The following is a 17,950-nucleotide window of genomic DNA, read 5'->3' as shown; positions in this document are numbered from 1 at the left end:
AACACCAACCAATAGGGGAGCCTCCCAGCACACACACAAGCCAGGGGGCCTCAGGAAAAACCCAGGAAGAAGAGGTGCCACCTGTGCAGGCCTGACCACCCACCCATCCAGGGTGTTAAGGGGCAAGTCCTTCCTCCCACCGTGCCCTGGAGCAGGCAGAGTTGGGCCCAGCAGGAACCTAGGAAGGATCTGGACAGGGAGTTGAAGCAGCCTGGAATGGCAGAGGGAACCTGGAGCCAAGCGGTGGAGGTTGTCAGGGTCACAAAAGACTGACACTGAGGCTATGTCACAGGCATGTTTATTATCCTCTGGAACATCAAGGTCTTCCCTTCCTGGGCAGTGTCCCAGGGGAGGGCCGACCCTCAGGAGGCAGCCACGCTGCCACCGGGAGCAGGCCCGTGGGGCGGCAATGTCATGGGTGGCAGGAACAACGCCTTCAGCTTGCCCGACAAGCTGGCAATCTCGGGATCCTGGGCTTCATAAGACTTGACCAAGCGGGCAAACTTAAGGACACCTGCAAGGGGAAGTGGAGCGTCAACCCACACCCCCAGGGGACAAGTGTGCCCCAGACATCAGGAGGGGGCAGCTTGAGCCTGAGTCACTGGTTGCTCCCCCTCTAGTCAGGGAGCTGTCTACAAAATAAGACACAAGCAGTCCTCTGCCCTGTGTCGTTTGGGTGAACCATTTCCAGGTCTATACCCATCACAACTGGATGGGATGCACTGAATGAAATATCCCAAAGCAGTGTGTGTCTCATGATCAGGTGAAACATTTTAGCAATTTAGTCACAAGAACCTGAAGCATGAACATCCACAAGATCTCAAGTCTATAACCTGGACACAGGAGGGCCATGGGCCAACTGGGCTGAATCAATAAGCACCTTTGGGGAACACCATGATCTCATCAAGGAAATTAGCCAGCCAACCCTCCAAAAGAGACTAGCTAAAACACGTTGGAGGGGCTGCACAAGTGCACTGTCACGCAGACATCCAACTAGAGCTATCGGAAGGGGGTTCCAGTCCAGCTCTGCTGTGACCTCAGGCACTTAGTTTACTGCTAGAGTAAACTAGTCTGTTCCCTCATCTTAAAATGGGGTAACAGTATAATTACGGGTAACTGCAAACAGCATTTAAGACTTTGCCTGGCACAAGTTCACAGGAGACCCTTGGCTCTGCCCGCCAATACTGTTCGTCAGATTGTGGCTGCCTCCGTGTGGCAAGATGAGGGAGGACGGCTCAGGGACCCGATGGATCGAGCGCCCTCTCCCGGACCCACTCACCCCGACCCTCATCCGACCCACCTTCCCCGTCGCAGCTGAAGCCATAGGCCTTGATAACCTCCTGCTGAATCTGCGTGGCCACGGGCAGCACGAATTGCAGCATTTTGCCCATGTCGTTGCACGCGTTGTCCCGAGCCTCGTCCATGCGCACGGCGTTCTCCGGGGCCGAGAACGCCTGGATGACCTCGGCCAGGACCACTGTGCGGCAGATGCATCCCCGGGTAGGCGTCAGAGCATGGCCGGCGGGCCCAACCGAAAGCGCAGGGAAGAGGGCAGGGAATTAGTGGGCTGAAGCCATTGTAACCCGATAAACTCGGCCTAGATTCCCTCGCTCTAAGGGCAAGGACCCCTTTTGGGGGAGAGAGAAAGATGGTATCCTGTGCCCCCATTTCCCGGCGGCGCAACTACACCTCTCGCTCCGTACTCTCCGCCCGCGCCCTTCTCCAACAGGAAGCCCACCCGGCTAGAATGCTTCTCACCCTTGGCTTGCTCGGCACTCAGGGCCGCAGGTTGGGCCGAGGCGGACGCCATAGGGTAACAAAAGCTGCACGTGCAGCCGAACCAAGGAAATGCACGGGAAAAACGATCAGCCTGCTAGAGCGACTCTCGAAACTGACGGGGGTGGAAGGGAAGCAGCATCAGCGGCAGCCGGAAGCCTCGCGGTGCAGCGCAATATTAAACGCCAAAACGCCTTAAAACGAGAGATGATCCAACTGGACTCGATGCCATTGGGGGGATAAAAAAAAAAAAAAATTTAAAAGCGAAAACCGCTCCTAGAACCGAGGTAGCTCTATTGTTGAAAACGTATTGTGGAAGGGGTCTTCCGGTAAAAACCGGAAAACCTGCTAGACAAATTCTAAAAGAGCTGTAACACTACAGGAAGTGGCCTGGAGAGAACATGGGATATCCATGAACGCCACTATTGGTGAGGGTGAGCTCAGTGTCGAGTTTCCTAATTCTGATTGCTGTATAATCAACGAGGGACACTAAAACTTTCAGAAGGAAAGATAGGGGAAAAAGAAACTTGTTTATATCATCCATTTCTAGAGTTTGTGAACATTTGATTCGGACCTATGCAAATGAAACCAAAGCTGATTGGCTGGGAAAGCTGGTCACACCCCCTGCAGTTTTTGAGAACGATGTGATTCGCTGCAATAAACGCTGAGCGCTGAGGCGGCCCCCGTGCTTGCCTAAAATGGCCTTGTGCAGGGGTGTGCGCTCCAAAGTAACGCCCTCCAATTTCTCTTCTCTTCCACACGTTTGAAATGGTCACCCACTTCCTCCTCAAACCAAGGAGTACTTAAGAATCCAGACTTCGAATCGCTTTAACCTAGTGGAACTCCGCCCCTGCACCTCCGCTTCATAACCGTTTCCCAATCTATTCGACGGAAAGGATTCTGGACTCCGGTGGCTCCTAGCTGTGGGGCCAGTGGCAGAAACGCCTCCAAAGTCTGAGTGGCTTCCTAGGCCTGACCCCGTCAGAGGCGGGCCTGTCCTTGGCCTCCAGCATCTGGACTTCCCAGCCTTGCGACTCAAGAGGGGACTGGCTAGCTCCATAGTACCCCTCCAGCGGAGCCAGGGCTCCAGGGCCCCTGGCTCTTCCGAGATCTCCTCTCCAACTCTGCAGGAGTCGCTACACCCCCTTGTGTCCTGTTCCACAGCCTTCTCTCCAGGCACTACTGCGTAGTCTCCCATCACCACCGCCCCAATCCGCCCCCACAGCCCGCAAAGAACCAGTCACAGCCATCTTCCTGGGGAGTCGTGAGGATGTTTTTGTTTGGTTTTGGTTGGGATGTTTTTTAAAGAGCGTCATATAGATATTTATATATATAAATTATTAATGTCGGGGAAGGGCAAGGGGCATACATCGCAGAAGGGACGCGCGCACGGGGACTGGGGAGGGGCGGGGGCAGCACACGATGCTACGCAAAACAGCCACATCTAACAGATGAAATAATCACACCAACGGGGTGGGGGAGGGGCAGTGGCCACCGGGGGTTGGGCATGGGGGAGGAAGAAAGCAGGGGGACAAGAAAGAGGGACCTGGTCCAAGATACTGTGCGCTTTCTGCCCCCACCCCCCACCCCCACCCCTGGCCACCTCCCCACCTCTGCATACCACAGGAGCCTTGGCCTTCCATCTGTCCCTTCCTCCCTCCCTCTGCCCAGCTGCTGAAACCCTGCAAATGAGCAGCACCCCTCCTCAGCCGTGGGTGGCAGGCTGGGAGGGAGGCCTCCGAGGTCCAAATGCAGGGGCCATGGGTGCTCTCTTGATTGCAGGTTCTACAGTGGCTTGTCGCTTTCCTTCTTCAGGTGACTGGGTGGAGAGGGGATGCAGAGCAGAGGCATGAGACACTGAGGTCAACCCCGACCTGGCCCCTCTCACAGAGGAGGACTGTGGAGGAGGGGCTCCCTCCCCCAGAGGCCAAAGGCCAGCAGTGCGCTGCCCACACCCCATCCTGGGCTGGCTAAGGTCACACCCCCTCACCCCTGGCCCAGGGGTGTCCCAGGGTACCTGTAGTAGTCCTCCTGGGCAGGTAGCGGCACACTGTGCAGCGGGTGATGGGCGTGCAGCCACTGCTGCTGCTCCAGCGCCAGGCGCTGCAGCTCGGCCGACTGCGCGTGCATGGCCTGCAGCTGGTGAGCTGCAGACATCGGGGCAGAGAGGGAGGCTGGCAGGTCCCGGTATGGAGCAGCTGTGGGCAGGAAGGGCGGGGGGGGCCCATGACTGCTGGAGTCCTGAGTACTTACTCTGGGCCAGGACAGAGCTGGCCACCTTACAGACAGAGGAAACTGAGGCTAAAACAGGCAAAAGCCAGTCCTGGAGAAGATCCAAACTTCCGCCTGGCACTAAAACCTGTGCCTCTCTTGGGCAGGGCCTCAGCCCTCCTTCTCCTGTTCTCAGCTCCTCTGGTTACCTCCTCATCCCTCCCCAAGCCCAAACAGGCTAATCCTACCACCCAGATTCCTCCTTTCTGCCCTTCTCTCGTTCGACCTTCCCCACCCCCAACCTCCATCCTTACCAAAGAGCTGGTGACGAAGAACTTCGTTCTCGTGCAGAGGGTGAGGAAGAAGGGGGTTGGGGAGGGTCCCAGCTGGGTAGGGGATCCGGGTAAGGTGAGACCCTGAGGCCAGGGGGTCAATGAGAGGGTGCACCGAGGCAGAGGCTAGAGGGTAGAGAAGAGGAAGGTGTCACCAGAAGGCAGGTTTGGGTGAAGGGATCCAAGCCTGGGAAGAGATGGACAATCAACACAGGGAGACCTAGTGAGGAACAAAGAGACACAATGGAAGAACTAAGGGCCTGGTGGGTGGTCAGGACAAGACCTTACTGGAGTAGGGACATGTGGATGGCAGAGAATAGGAGACGGCAGTTGTCAGAGGGGTCTGAGGAAAAGGAGAGACGTGGACTGCTTAGAGGAGATAGGAAGGGATAGAAGTTTGGGAAGTAAGACAGGAAGAGAGAGGCGGCTAAGAGAGAGAAAGCACAAGGGAGCCAGGAAGGACTATGACTGTGAGGCTAAACCCGGCAAAGTACTGGACAAAAGGAAATACAGCGAAAGGATAGTAAATAAAGCTCATTAGCACCTATGATAACCCCAGTCAAAGCTATAGAGCTGTTTCTGGAAGGTAGGAGGCCTGGTGATGGGGAAAAACATGAAAGACCTCCACCTGGGAGGAGAGAAGATGGCAAGAAATGATAACAGAGTTGAATTCAAAGGAGCAAGGACCCAGGTATGGGGCGGGGGGCTGTTCTGAGGGTAGAAAGGTGGCGTTCCCTCAAAGGTTTCCTCTATTGTGGGTGGGATGCTAGACTGTGAAGAGGGGCGGGGTGTGGGTTATTACAGTCTCTGGGGCATGAAGAGATGGGGGATGACAGGGAGGCCAAGATCAGGGGAGCAATCCCGGGAGAGAGGCTCATGCCAGACTAGAGGAGAAAAGTCTTGGCCTGAGGAACAGAAGACCCAATTACTTGCCAGGGGACAAGAATGCAATGAAGACAAAGAAGTAGGAGTCTCACCTGCATGGATGGCGTCCTGCTGGTGGAGGTGCAGGTGGGAGTGGATGTGGGAGTGCTGGTGGTGATGGGGGGTCACATTGAGCATCTGCAGCCGGGCCAGCGGGTCATTGCCCAGGGCTGCCACCCTTTCTGCATGCTGCCTCTCGGCTGCCAGACGCTCGGCGTAGGACATGTCAGGCCGCAGGGCTGGACCAGCTGCCAGCGCTAGACGTTCTCTCTCCAGGGGCCCCAGGCTCGGATGAAAGGGGAAAGGGTGCAGGCCGGGTGGGCCAGGCTGCAGAGCCAGGCCCCCATGTCGGGGGAAGGGATCCAGGCCCGGCCCAGGGACCCCATGTAGGGGTTCCAGCTCACTGGGCTTCACCTCAAAGCCAGGCTTGAGGCGGTCACGGAGGTCTCGTTCACGGGCTTCCCGCTCCCTCTCCCGGGCTGCTGGGTCACTGCTGTACAAGGCCGGGACATTGTAACCCAGGAGCCCCGGGTCCACTGCCCCTAAGGGCACGTAGAATGGATGGTTGCGATTGCCGGGAGACATGACGTGGGGCCGGGCGTATTCACTGAGCGTGCGCAGGGCTGGAGTGTCAGGACCCAGGTAGGGGGGCACTGTAGCCACAGCACTGCCCGGCTCAAATGGAGGGCGATGGGGCACTGGGCCGAGAGATGGGCACTCCACTGGAGCCCGGCCCTCCTGAGCCAACTTCTGTGGGATACAGGGAGAAGCAGAGTCAAAAGGGCAGGTCTGGTAAAATGTGGCTGACCTGGAGCTGCTCAATTGTCTCGGCAGCTGAAGGCCAAAATGCGTCACCTTACTGGAACTCAGCCTAGTAGGAATTTCCCTAAACCTTCTCCTGAATATTGGCTCTCCCTACCATCCACAGGTACTCTGATCTGAATTTGCCTCCCCCACCCAAGGGAGGATGCAAGGAAGGATTCCTCCCGCTGGAATCCCTGGGTCTCTATTTCCTGGGCTGCCGTGCTTCCTCCTGTCCGACAGGGGGCGCAATGACTTCCCCGGCCCCCACCCCCTGCCCTCCACGCCCCCCCCCCCCCCCCCGCGCGCGGCGCAGAGGAAGGCCAGAAGGCGGACGGCGCATGTGGTGACGCACCACGCTGCGTTCCAGCTCGCGCTCCTTCTCGCGTTCCCGCTCCTTCTCGCGTTCCCGCTCGCGCTCGCGCTCCTTTTCTTCGCGCGCGCGCTGCTCGGCCTCGCGCCGCACCTTCTCAACCAGGTCGGCCCGCTTCTTGGCCAGCTTGGAGCCCTCCAGCGGCACGAAGTACAGGTCGCTGCGCGCGCACGAGTTAAAGCCGCGGTCCAGGTGTTTGTTGAACCTGGCGGGCGCGAGGGCAGCGCGCGCTTAGCCCCTGCGAGCTGCCCGAACGACCCCGCGGTGACCCTGCCCCCAAACCAGCCCGCGCAGGCGGTGAGGGAGGCGAGGCCCCCGAGTACTGTAAAAGGCACCACACGAACGTCAAGGCTCCCCTCTTGTCGCCTCTGCCGGTCTCTCCATTGCCCCTTCGTCGTTCCCCGTTCCAGGCCCAACCGCACCCCACCCTGGCGGCTCACCTGGCTGACTGGCTGGCATGGCTGGGCACGTCTACCACCTTGGGAGGGGGCGAGGGGCTGCGGGCCGGGGGCGCCGGACTCTCGGGGGTCTCATACTCTTCAGCCGGCTCTTGCTTGATCTGCGTGGCGTTCAGGGGCGGCCCCGAGGTAGGGGCCGCAGATGGTGGTGGCAGGGAGGACAGGCCTGAGGGCCCGGCAGGTGGCAGAGGCCCTGGCCCCACAGTGGGCGAGCCTGGCTTGAAGGTCCCTGGGCCCGCGGGCGGCGAGGCGCCTCGGTAGCCGGGTGGGGTCCCTGTTCGGAAGGAGGGAGGCGACCCTGGCTTGTATCCCGGTGGGGTGGCTGTCTTGTAGGCCCCTGGGGACGGGGCTCTCTTTCCATACGGCGGGGGCCCAGGTGGGGAAGCTGTTTTGTAGCCCGCTGGCGAGGAAGCCACTGTGGCAATGACCGTGGAAAGCGTAGCCGAAGAGGTGGTGACCGGAGGCACCGGTGGGAAGGGATAGGGCGCTCCTTGGGGGCCCTGGGAAGGGGAGGGGTGTGAACATGGGTAGGATCCTTGAGAGGAAGAAGAGGAGTTGGAAGAGGAGGAAGAGGGTGGGGGGCCATTGGGGCCCGCTTGGCTGTAGGATACCTGGCTGTGAGGTGGGGGCAGGTGTGCTGGCCCTGGTGGGTAGGGCCTCAGAGACCCCAGGGAGGGCGACATGGCATAAGGGTGGGAATGGTGGGAGCTACTGCTCTCCAGGGAGTGGGGATATGCTCCAGGTGGAGGGGGCCCAGAGCTCCCATGATGTTGCTGTTGCTGCTGTTGCTGCTGCTGCTGTTGCTGCTGTTGTTGCTGCTGCTGCTGGTGGTGATGGTGATGTGTTGGGGCTGGTGGGTGGCCCGTGGACTGGCCTCCAGTGGAAGGAGGGAAGGGGCCTGGGTGGGCATTGCTGTTGGCTAAGAGACGGCCATAGGGAGGAGGTGGGGGGGGACCCTGGCTCCATACAGCCTGGGATGGAAGGGAAGGCTGAGTGTATTTGGGTGGCTGATTGGAGACAGACAGGCTTGTTGGGGGAGGGAAGGAGTGGGGATAACTGGGCAATGCCTGGGAAGCTGGGTACTGGGAGGCAGAGGAAGAGGAAGAACTGGAAGAGGAGGCTGCTGCAGAGCTGCTACCTGCAGACGAGTATGGATACCTCATTGGCGGGGCTGGGGCAGAAGAGGAGGAAGCAGGGGGCAGAGGATGGGGTGAGGGAGCAAGAGTGGGGCCCTTCTCTGGGCCAGGAGGAAGTCCACCCATACCCTGCCCCATGGCATGGGGAGAGGGCAGATGCCCAGGCAGTGGCTGGGCCCCCAGGCCAGGAGGAGAGGCTGATGCATTGTTAAGGGGTCTCAGAGCAGGTGGGGGAGGCAGGTTTGGTGTCACATGGGGGAAGGTGGCTGGTGGTGGAGCAGAGGGTAGGTTTCCACCACCCACTGGAGTGTTAGGTGGCTTTGTTGGGGGAGCACCACCAGCCCCAGAGCTTGATATTGAAATGGGGGTGGTGGGTGGAGGGTGCTGTTTACCCCCACTAGGAGCCCCCACTGAAGAGGCAGCCACTCCTCCCTTGGGACCCATTGGGGGTCCAGACAAAACTCCTCCGCCAGTGCCCCCGGGGTAGAGCTGTGGGTGAGGGGGAGGGGCCCCAGGAGGAGCCTGGAACATTCGAGATGGAGGGGGCTCCATGGGAGCATGATATCCAGCGGGTGTCACAGAAGGATGGGGTTCGAAGCCAGGCTCTGGCTGTCGGGGGGTGCTGTCTGGCGGTGGAGGAGAGGGAGGAAAGAGTGGAGGGGGGTGGTAGGGGCGGGCTGGGCCCTGGGACAGGCCAGAAGATGAGTCGGAGTCATTCTCCACGCTTCCAGGGCTGTAGATGCTGGGGGACGTGCTTCGGTTATCCTGGTCAATATCCCTAGGGTCACTGCTGCCATCATCATTGAGGCTTCGCCCATCTAAACTATCCAGATCTGAGGGAGACTGTGGCCGAGGGAGCTCCTGCTGTAGAAAAAGGAGGACCATTTTTTTTCCCTTTTCTTTTCCCTCGCTTCCCCGAGATTTTGGGGCCTCCCTTGCACAAAACCACATCCCCCTTCCAGCACACCACTGATGAACTCTGGCTCCAGCCCCCCTCCCTGCCACGTGGGGATTCCTCCACTCTCCCCACATTCTCAGCTGCACCCTAGCAGCCACTCTTGTTCCCCTCCTTGTAAAACTCCATTCTTTCCTCAAGTGTCCGTCTCAAGCACCATCTCGCTCTCCACAGCTACACCCAAATCCTTGTCTTCCACCAGCCTCATATCCGCCCTCCTCTCATCTCCTTCACCCCCTTAACTACACATGCCAGAAACCCGTGCTTTTTAAGAAGACCACTCCTTATGCATTTTCCTTATGATTTATTCCTTCCACTAAGACCTCTCACCTTTAACCTCCTCTCCAGCCCCCTCATGAAAATCAGGACCTGGAAAAGGAGAGGCTAGAATGCCTCACACTCTTCCAGGCCCTTTGGCCCTGCCTGGTCATCTAGTGGTCTGGCTAAAGCCCTAAAAACCCACCTGACACACTATAGACAGGACTCCTTTAATAAGCCCTAGGATAGGACTTTTCTCTCATGTCCCAGGCGAGATTAAAGTAGCAATCGTGAAGGGAAGTTTTTGGGAAAGCGTGGTCAGAAAATGGGTGAGGATGGCTGCAAGGGTCACCCACCTCGGTTTTGGTCTTTTTTGGTGCATTAGTCTCCTCACTTTCACTTTCTGAGATCTCCTCACTCCGGCCCTGCTTGCTGACCTTTGGGGTGGAGGCTTCCTCTACGCGGGCCTTCTGTTAGAGAGAAAGAAAATTCCTTTCTCCTACCTCCCGAGCCTCCACAGTTACTCTCTGCCAGACAGGAAGTTCCCCCACAACACACACACATACACCGTCAGCCCCAGTGCCTGGGCATCCTGTGGGAGGACCTGAGGACAGAATACCTTGGCTGTCTGCCTAGACTTTTCGGCTTTGCCATCACTGCTGGACGTGCTGACCCCTCCAGGGGAGGCCCGGCCCCTCGATCTCAGCTCTTCCCGGGGCCCAGGGGCCTCTTTCTTCCGTCCACTCCTCATTGACATCTGAGGGAAAAGGAAGGAAGCAGACCATGTAGGTTTTTGGTTCGTTTTTTTTGTTTGTTTTGTTTTTACCTAGCACCTAACTTCATGGAGTGCCTTATTTCTATTCTTTCTCTCCAGGCCCTCACCGCTGCCCACCCCACCCCAGTTTCTCTGCCCCTCATCTGCCCCTTTGTGGCTCTTATTTTAGCTGTTACTCACTGAGTCTTTATTCTGTCGTGTCTTCATTCTTCAGGCTGTGGAGACCCCATTCTCCTCTGCCTGGGCAGCTGAATACAGAAACTTCTCTGCTTCACCCCAAGTTCCCCACAGCTGTGGCCTGGGAAGCAGGAAGCAGGATCTCCCAAGTTTCCAGTGTAGGCCCCTGGAACTTGCAGGATTTGTTTTCAGTGAAGCCTGTTAGAAAAAACCATCAGAGTCTCCAAATTGGGGAACAGAGTCTGAAGGCGATACTGTTGTGCTTATCAAGGGGCTTGAGTAAGTGGCCCAACCCTAAGCCTTTGGGCTAAGAGGTACAACCCCCATAAGACACTGCTGGCTCGCCCCACGGGCTACCTCAGCTATCTACACATGAAAGAGACTCTGCTCACATCATCTCTTTCAACTCTGGAGAAGGCAGAAAACTCAGATGTACCCTACCCATGCACTCACATTATTCTTCCCTTCCTGATACCTGGAAAGTATCTGTGGGTACACGAGTTCCACAGAGCCTTCCCAGGGAGCATAAAGAAATGTAGCTGAGGTATGAATTTATTGAGTGCTGTCTTTATGTCATGCCCTTACATGCAGTTTCATTTAATATTTACAACCTAACCCTGCAAAGTAGGTATTCTTATTTCCATTATACAGAGGAGGAAACTGAGGCTCAAAGATTGAGACTGTGACTTGCCCAACTTCATGTGATGAATACACAGAAACCAGTGACAGCACCGGAATCAGGCCTACATCTCCCTGACTTCAAAGCCCATGCTATTTCTTTTAGACTTTGCTATACTCTCATCAGAAGTTGGTGGGGTGAGTTCTCAGAAAGCCTAGATCAGTCCCAGAGATATGGAAAGAATCTTTTCACATCAGAGTAGGTGGGAGAAGAATGCCCCATTCTATAACACAAATGCACACAGTCCTACCAATCCCAAGCCCAAACCTAGGTACCCCCAAAGTGCAGAACTTATTTCTGAGAGTCTCATGGAGACCTTCCCCCACCCACTTCTAGTGCCTGGGTTCCCCAAGGCTAGAAAGTCAGGACTTTCATTTTACCAAAGCAGTGAAAATCAGTGAGCACTTAATACAAATTTACAGACTGGTAAACCTGTATTGCCACTTGGTTTAGACAGGGACACATACCTCCTCACGGCCTATCTATCTCTGTACCTATATCTATAGTCAGCTATTTTCCTTTGTACTTGTTGGTATTTCTTGCTAAGGGTAAGGTCTCCATATTACTGGACCATAAGATCTTTTGAGAGCAAAAATGGTATCTTCTCACTGTTTTCTTCCTTTCTGTATCTCCCACTGATGTCACGTATATATGCGTGCTCTGTTCCGTTCTTGTTCCTGGCCTATTGACTAACTTCAGTAGGTCTTTTCGAATAAAATGTTGCCCGACTTTGGTGGGAATGGGGTAAACTTACCCAGCTATTCTGAGTTACAAGGCCTGGCTAGGTAAATGGTATTATCACAGTATACTGCATATTTTTCCCCAGGAATACAGAGTAATTACTTCTCCTTCACCTCCACTGAACCCTAACTATTCACTTCCACTGAACCCTAACTACTGAGACCGGCAAGGGGAGGTAGGGGGCAGAGGGGGGTTGAACCTAACCTTTCCAGGAAACTTAATAATAATTTACTTAGAATCATAAAAGAGCTGGGACAGAGCTTCAGGTCTTCTGAACTTAGAACTAATGCTCTGTCCACTTTTCTTCAACTACAACTACTACCGCATTTTTGAGTTGTTGTGGAGATCAGTTTTAAATATTGTCAACCTCCAAAAATCCAAAGAACAAAACCCGCTGTAACAAAAGAGGAAAACAATCTTAACAAAAGCACAGCCAGGATTACTATGTGTGGCTGGTGTGTCTTTGCCAGCCCCTCTAGAGGAGGGTGCCCATCTCTCCTTTCCATCCCAGAACCCATTCACCAAGTCCATTACAGCTAGGGGATCCAAAAGGTCAGAGAAATGCACGAATGTAACTGAAAAACACAGCAATCAGTATGCCCCTCCCCCTACTGCAACTGTTTTAAACAGCTGAAATCTGATAAAATTAGCAGTGAGTAGCTTTGAAGGAGAAAAGCAGTCATAAAAGCATAGGTAATCTCGGGGGAAAGGAGTGGCAAGGGGAGAGGAATTAGGGTTGGGCCATATATATGCTTCTGAACTCGGAGCATGCTTCAGCATCAACAAGGTGAACTATACTCCATCTAGCCCTAGTAGCCAGTCACTGTAACTAATATTTATAAAGCACCTACTGTGTTTCTGCAACACACTACACACATTCCCTTTCATGGCCTTACTGCAAAAGAAGAAAGATAAAGACCAGATTGGGGAGATGCAAAAGTGAGAAATAGGGAAAGAGTCTCTAAGAATAGGAGAATAAGGGAGAAATACGAGAAGGATGTCAGAGAGAATACACAATCAAGGCATAAGGCTTTCTGGGAAAGGCTTGCAGGGTGAATTTCAGGATCACTGGCCCAGCCCCCCATCATCATTCCAGACCTGCCAGACTAACAAACCAGTCCAAAGTGACTCCTAGATAACAATGCGGCCCAGACCAGCAGATAAGTCTGCATGCATTAGTCTAAGCCTTCTTAGAACCAGGGGAGGTCAGAGGGGCCTCAGAGATCATCTTATCTATAACCCCTTCATCTTACAATGAAGCCAAGGCTCAGAGAAGTGACTGGCCCAAGGCCACAGTTAGAGGTACAACAGTACCCGACCCAGGTATGTTGGCTCCTGTTCAGAGTATTTCCACTGCACCAGGCTGTTGCACAGCCCTCTGGCCTGGGCCACCCTCAAATGAGATGAGCTTGGAGAGCCCAGCCACTCCCACAAGGTCAGAGAAGCAGAAGGTCAAAGGTTAGTGGATGGAAGGGGTCACTGTCGTGATAGTCTGGGAAAGAGAAAAAGGGAGACTTGGGAAGGGAAACTCAAGTTTAAGAAAACAGAAGAATATCAGTGCAAAGAAGCAAACAACTACATACTATATACAAGAAGTCCCTAATAATAAGGGAGGCAGAAGCCAGAAAGAACTACCAAAACCTGGTGTAACTTGAACAGAAGCTTTTCCAGCTTCCCACCATGCCTAAGGGGAGGAACTTGGAGCGACGTCTATGACCGGCAAATAACATGTCTACCTGTTACCAACAAACTGCTTGCCGGAAGGCGGAGGACCCCCTTGGGAACCTCCTATTCACCAGCAGCACCAGAAACACCTTCCAGAACCCAGCCAAGAGTACCAAGAACATAGCCAAAGGCTGAGGTCCAATCAAGATTCTGAACCCCCACCTATAGGACATCCCACTGGATCGTTGCTATGGCAACAAAATGGTAGAACCTGCCCCTCAAGAGTCTATCCCAGGAGTCCATCTGCCAGCCACTCCCCCTCCAGTTGCCAAAGCAACTCCTACCCTCCAGGAGCACCCTCAGGGAAGGGAGCTTAAGAAGAGTACCTACCCCAGTAGAAATAAGCCCATGCACAAAGAGAAATCTTTGAGCTCAAAACAAAAATGAAGATACCTCCCCCTTCAGAAACCCCAGCTAGAGGGGCCGTGGGTGCTCTGGGGACTTGAGGGTGGAGGTCACAACTTGCCTGGAGTGCGACCATCCAATTCTCTCCTTTTCCACCCTCTCACAAACCCTTTCTCCCTAACTCTCCCTTCAGTGTTCCCATCTTCCTCCTCATAGTTTTAGGGGGACCAGAGCACTGGGCCCCAGTGTGTCCCCCTCCAAGAAGGAACCATGCTGGGGTCTGGAAAAACAAGGTCAGAGGTGACCTAAAGTACGGGAAAGAAAATAGAGTCACAAAGGCATCCACTTCCCACTTGAACCCTGTAACACCTCAGGTTCTGCTTCTCAAACGTGGACCTCTCCTTGGTCCCTTCAGAGCCTCCGTTTCCCCAGGTTCCATTCTCCTCCTTCATCAGCTACGACCCTTCTCTTTCCACCTACCACACCCCTTCCCCGTTTCCTACTTCCCTTCTACACCTACACCCCCAACCCTGAGTTCTGAAACCCGGGTTTTGGGCCTTTTCCTGGAGCCCTAATGCCCCACCTCGCTGCCATATCTCCAGTCCCTTTTTGCCTTCGCCCGAAGCCCCCTCGCCGGCATCCCCCTTTTTCCTCTAGCCACCCTCCACCTCGGTGCTCCCCTTTTGGTCCCGGGGTCCTGGCTACCCTCGCTGCCCCATCAGCCCTCCTCCTGAGACCCTCCCACCTCCCTCCATCCACCCGATCCTCCGGGTGCCCTGGCCCCCATCCCTCCTTGGGGGCCGGCCCCACCCCCTGAGTCCCCCGGCCTCAGGCCGGGCAGAGCCCGCAGTGGGGGTACCGGATCGGGAAAATAACAAATGGAGGCGGCGGCGGCGGCGGCGGCGGCGGCGGGAGGGGGAAACTGGGAGGGGTGGGGGTGGGGAGCCGCGGGCCAGAACCCGGGCGGGCCCGAGGCCCGGGTGGCAGCAGATCTTACCTGGTCGTAGCTCGGGACGGCTGGCTAGCTCCGAACGGGATCCGGGGCTCCGGCGCCTCCGGGGGGCGGCGGCGGCCGCTCCCCCGCCCCCCTCTCCTCTTCCCGGCTTCAGTCGCCGCCGCGACGGCGGCGGCGCCGGCCCCGACCCCCCCGGAGGGCGGCCCCCATCCCCCCTTTTCACCCACCTGGCCCCGATCGCCCGCCTGCCCCCGGAGCAGACCCCGATCCCCGCTCTCGCTCAGCCCCTCCCCAGGCCCGCCACCTCCCCCCGGCCGACCGGAATGCCCGGGCCGCGCCGCCCGCCCCCGCCGCGCCGCTCGCCCCCGCGGCCCGGCCGGCGCTCCGAGCTGCTCTGACCCGCCGCCTCCCGCCCGCCGCCCGCGCCCGCCCCGCGCAGCCCGCACTCGCGCGATCCCCGGCCCCCTAGGCGGCCTCCGCCCGCGGCCCCCGCCCCTTCCCAGGCGTTCGTCCCCCTCGCCCCCTCCTAGCCCCTCCTCGAGGCCAGCGGTCCCCCCTAAATGGGTCCCGGCCCGAGGCCCCGGCCCGACGCGGGGCTGCGGGCGGGCTGGGCGGCGCGTCCAGCGACTCGCACAGGAAAGCGGACGGCGAAGGGAGGGAGCTTGGGAGAGGGGGATGGGAGAAGGGAGGAAGAGGGAGAAGGAGGGAGCGCGGAGGAACGGAGGAGAGAGGGGCCAGGAGGGAGACGCGAGGGAGGGAGCGCGAGGCAAGCTGCGAGGGGGGAGAGAGGGGGATCCGGAGAGGGGGAGGCGCTGTGCGAGTTGGCCGAGGCCGGCCCAGGGGGCTGGGGCGCGGGGAGGGGTTCGCCGAGGCTGAATGTGGGGAACCAGACGACTAGGTAGGAGGGGCTGTTGGTTGTCAGGGCCGATAAGGGGAGACTGGAGAAGTTTGGGGACCAAGGGGTCTGTGGCAGAGGGGAAGTGGGAGGTTGTGGGTGTGTGGCAGAGATTGGTCTAATGGGGTTACGTTGGGAAAATGGAGCTACATGGGGGCTCTGAGGGCAGTGAGGTATGTGACAAGGAGGGATGACTAAATCTTGGGGTGACAGCGTCTCTGGCAGACATGTAGCTGGAGAGGTGGGGGGGGTGATTATGAGGGAGAATGGGATGGAAGTTTGGGGTCATGGGGAGAGGAAGAAATTGAAAAGATGGAGACATTGATATATAGGAATATGGGTTTTCTGGATGAGAGTAATTTGGAGGTGATTCGTATTAGGAATATAATAAATGTAAGAATTCAGGGGTGATGATGGAAAGCTGGAGAGAGTCGAGTTCAGAGACATCAGCATGGAGAGAAGTGGAAAGGTGAAGAACCTTAGGAAGGTTTGAAAGAGGTGGGGCAGGATGCATATTCTAGAGGGACTAGGGTACTGGGTGGCAAAGGAGGGGGTAAGACACAGGGATGGCTGGATTCTGGGGGTGGGGGGTTTCCAAGAGAGCTGAGGAGGGTTTCGGTTGGCAAGACAAAGGTGGATAGAATGGGGGGGGGGGGGAGTGGGTAAAGAAGATTAGAAGGAAATGTAAGATAAACAAGGCCTTTGGTGGCAGTATGGAGGAGGGAAGGCCAGAGATGAGGAAGACGAGTGGAGATGGAAAGGGAAAGCAGTAGAAGGAAATGATAGAAATGGGGGAAGCAAGCCCCAGTGTAGGTAAGGGATTAATTTATGGGAATGGGACACCATCTTCTTCAGGCCCTTCTGTCTGGTGGTGTCTCCATTTTCCTCCCCAAACCTGTCTGAAGTCATCACAGACAGTACTCTTGGCCACAGGGAAGGGGTCAGGTGGGGATTAGGCTCACCGTGGAGCGAAATCCCTAGGGGCCCTGGTTCCCCAATCCCAATCATTCTACTATGGAGACAATCCCCACCCCACCCGCAGACCACAGGGTCTTCCTTCAACCCTCCCAGCTCTCCAGGCAGCCATTTCCAGTCTCCAGCCTAAAGCCAACACTTCCGCCCGTCCACCACCAATGTCTTCTAGGCTGTCTCCCTGGCCCCATACCAAGCAGCAACATCTCCCAGGACAAAGGACACCAAGACACTGGGTGATTTTTGGCAGCAGAGATTGGGAAGGCCAGAGAATGGGAGGGAGGCAGGCTGGGAAACTGGAAGAGCTGGAGCTGGAGCCTGGATTGGGAGCCCTTAATAGCTCTCCAGATTTGGGGTGGGAGTAGGATATGTGTGGGGCCAAGCCAGCTAAAGGCCAAAGATAGGCCCTGCATGGCAGGATCCCACTAGCCTTCTGGGAAGGATGGAGGCTGGCTCTGTAGCAACTCAGTGGAATTAGCCTCATATTTCCTTGGGCCAGGCTCGGCCAAATTCTGGGAAAACCCGAAGCTTTAAACAGATTCTAAAGCACTGGGGAACCTGGGCAAGGCTTCCTTGGCCTGGGGATGAATCACCACTCTTTAGCTTTTTGGTTTGCCACTCACTTTTCTACTGCACGCTCACCTTCTGTATTCCTCAGGGCCTTCCACAGACCAGGCCAGCTCCCTGTCCCCCTCTCCGGTGATCCCTGCCCTCCCTTCCTCTAAGCCCTAGAATGGCCCCTGCTCCTTCTCCCCACCCCCCAACTTTGTTCCAAGGCTCCTCCTACTCGCTCCCCATTGCATTTCCTCTCTTTCTGCACTTCTCAGTTCAAGTCTCCCACTGGGCCCAGGCCCAGGCCCTTCCCAGCTCCCTTCTAGGCGGAGCTGCTCTCTCTAGTTTTTTAACCACTAAGGGCTGGGCTAAGATGGTGACATACCTGAGCCTAAAAGAAAAATGTAGGCCTACGTAGGAACAGAAGACAGGTAGAGTCAGAGAAGCCAGGGCCTACCCCCTCCAATTCCTCTCCTATCTTAAGACCAGGCTCACCGTTCAGCTTTGGGGTGTATCACACACACACACACACACACACACACACACCACCACCACCACCACCACCCCTCACCCCAGCCCCCCACAACCCACTGGTCTCCAGGCAACAGCACAAAGGGAAAGTGGAGAGAGGAGCCTGGGAGGCCCAGACAGAGCCAGCTGTAACCCAATCCAACCCAGAACCTTTGGGGGGGGGGGGGGAAATGGCTGCCAGAGAAGCCCACCTAGCAAGGAGGGAGGAAAGGACAGAGGTTAGGAAATGTGGCTCCAACCAAAATGGGCTTGGTCAGCCCAGGAGTTGGAGAAGATAGATCCTGGGAACCCCAGAGAAAACTGAGAGGCACAGAACAAAGTACAGTGTGCCCCAAGGGGAACAGAAAGGGCGCCAGGAGACAGGAGAGAAGGGAAAGAT

The 17,950-nt window shown here is 56.5% G+C and overlaps 3 protein-coding genes and 1 non-coding gene across 6 annotated transcripts in view; 1 reads left to right on the top strand and 3 right to left on the bottom strand.

Annotated features, from left to right (window-relative positions):
• PHB2 (prohibitin 2) overlaps positions 1 to 17,950 on the top strand; it is a 125,774-nt gene that overhangs the window by 24,430 nt on the left and 83,394 nt on the right. The window lies entirely within an intron of this gene.
• Positions 283 to 2,153, bottom strand: CB4H12orf57 (chromosome B4 C12orf57 homolog). The gene is made up of 3 exons (XM_015061364.3): positions 1,759 to 2,153; positions 1,301 to 1,477; positions 283 to 514 (listed from the first exon to the last, which is right to left on the bottom strand). The coding sequence occupies exons 1-3, from the start codon at positions 1,808 to 1,810 to the stop codon at positions 363 to 365; spliced, it is 381 nt and encodes a 126-aa protein (XP_014916850.2). The 5' UTR covers positions 1,811 to 2,153; the 3' UTR covers positions 283 to 362.
• LOC113603774 (U7 small nuclear RNA) lies at positions 2,094 to 2,155 on the bottom strand. Its single transcript, XR_003425459.1, has one exon. It is a non-coding gene; the product is annotated as a U7 small nuclear RNA (small nuclear RNA).
• ATN1 (atrophin 1) lies at positions 3,028 to 14,822 on the bottom strand. 3 transcript variants are annotated; one of them, XM_027074167.2, is made up of 10 exons: positions 14,664 to 14,822; positions 10,180 to 10,374; positions 9,844 to 9,981; positions 9,581 to 9,694; positions 6,858 to 8,875; positions 6,400 to 6,622; positions 5,297 to 5,993; positions 4,302 to 4,445; positions 3,794 to 3,974; positions 3,028 to 3,595 (listed from the first exon to the last, which is right to left on the bottom strand). In XM_027074167.2, the coding sequence occupies exons 2-10, from the start codon at positions 10,204 to 10,206 to the stop codon at positions 3,562 to 3,564; spliced, it is 3,576 nt and encodes a 1,191-aa protein (XP_026929968.1). In that variant the 5' UTR covers positions 10,207 to 10,374; positions 14,664 to 14,822; the 3' UTR covers positions 3,028 to 3,561. The 3 variants fall into 3 exon arrangements, with proteins under 3 accessions (XP_026929968.1, XP_026929969.1, XP_026929970.1); XM_027074168.2 differs by having other exon boundaries at positions 6,858 to 8,872; XM_027074169.2 differs by lacking the exon at positions 9,581 to 9,694.

Source organism: Acinonyx jubatus, chromosome B4 (assembly GCF_027475565.1).
Source record: "Acinonyx jubatus isolate Ajub_Pintada_27869175 chromosome B4, VMU_Ajub_asm_v1.0, whole genome shotgun sequence".
In the NCBI taxonomy this organism is placed as follows: domain Eukaryota; kingdom Metazoa; phylum Chordata; class Mammalia; order Carnivora; family Felidae; genus Acinonyx; species Acinonyx jubatus.
This window is presented reverse-complemented; position numbering and strand designations above follow the sequence as displayed.

Excerpts from the sequence above, each read along its gene's own strand:
- CB4H12orf57 (XM_015061364.3), bottom strand. The coding sequence starts at position 1,810 with ATGGCGTCCGCCTCGGCCCAACCTGCGGCCCTGAGTGCCGAGCAAGCC. Across the intron at positions 1,478-1,758 it reads GAGTGCCGAGCAAGCCAAGG|TGGTCCTGGCCGAGGTCATC; the intron begins GTGAGAAGCATT and ends TCTGCCGCACAG. Across the intron at positions 515-1,300 it reads CTTCAGCTGCGACGGGGAAG|GTGTCCTTAAGTTTGCCCGC; the intron begins GTGGGTCGGATG and ends TTCCCCTTGCAG.
- ATN1 (XM_027074167.2), bottom strand. The coding sequence starts at position 10,206 with ATGAAGACACGACAGAATAAAGACTCA. Across the intron at positions 5,994-6,399 it reads GCGAGCTGGAACGCAGCGTG|AAGTTGGCTCAGGAGGGCCG; the intron begins GTGCGTCACCAC and ends TGTATCCCACAG. Across the intron at positions 3,975-4,301 it reads TCTTCGTCACCAGCTCTTTG|CTGCTCCATACCGGGACCTG; the intron begins GTAAGGATGGAG and ends TCCTGCCCACAG.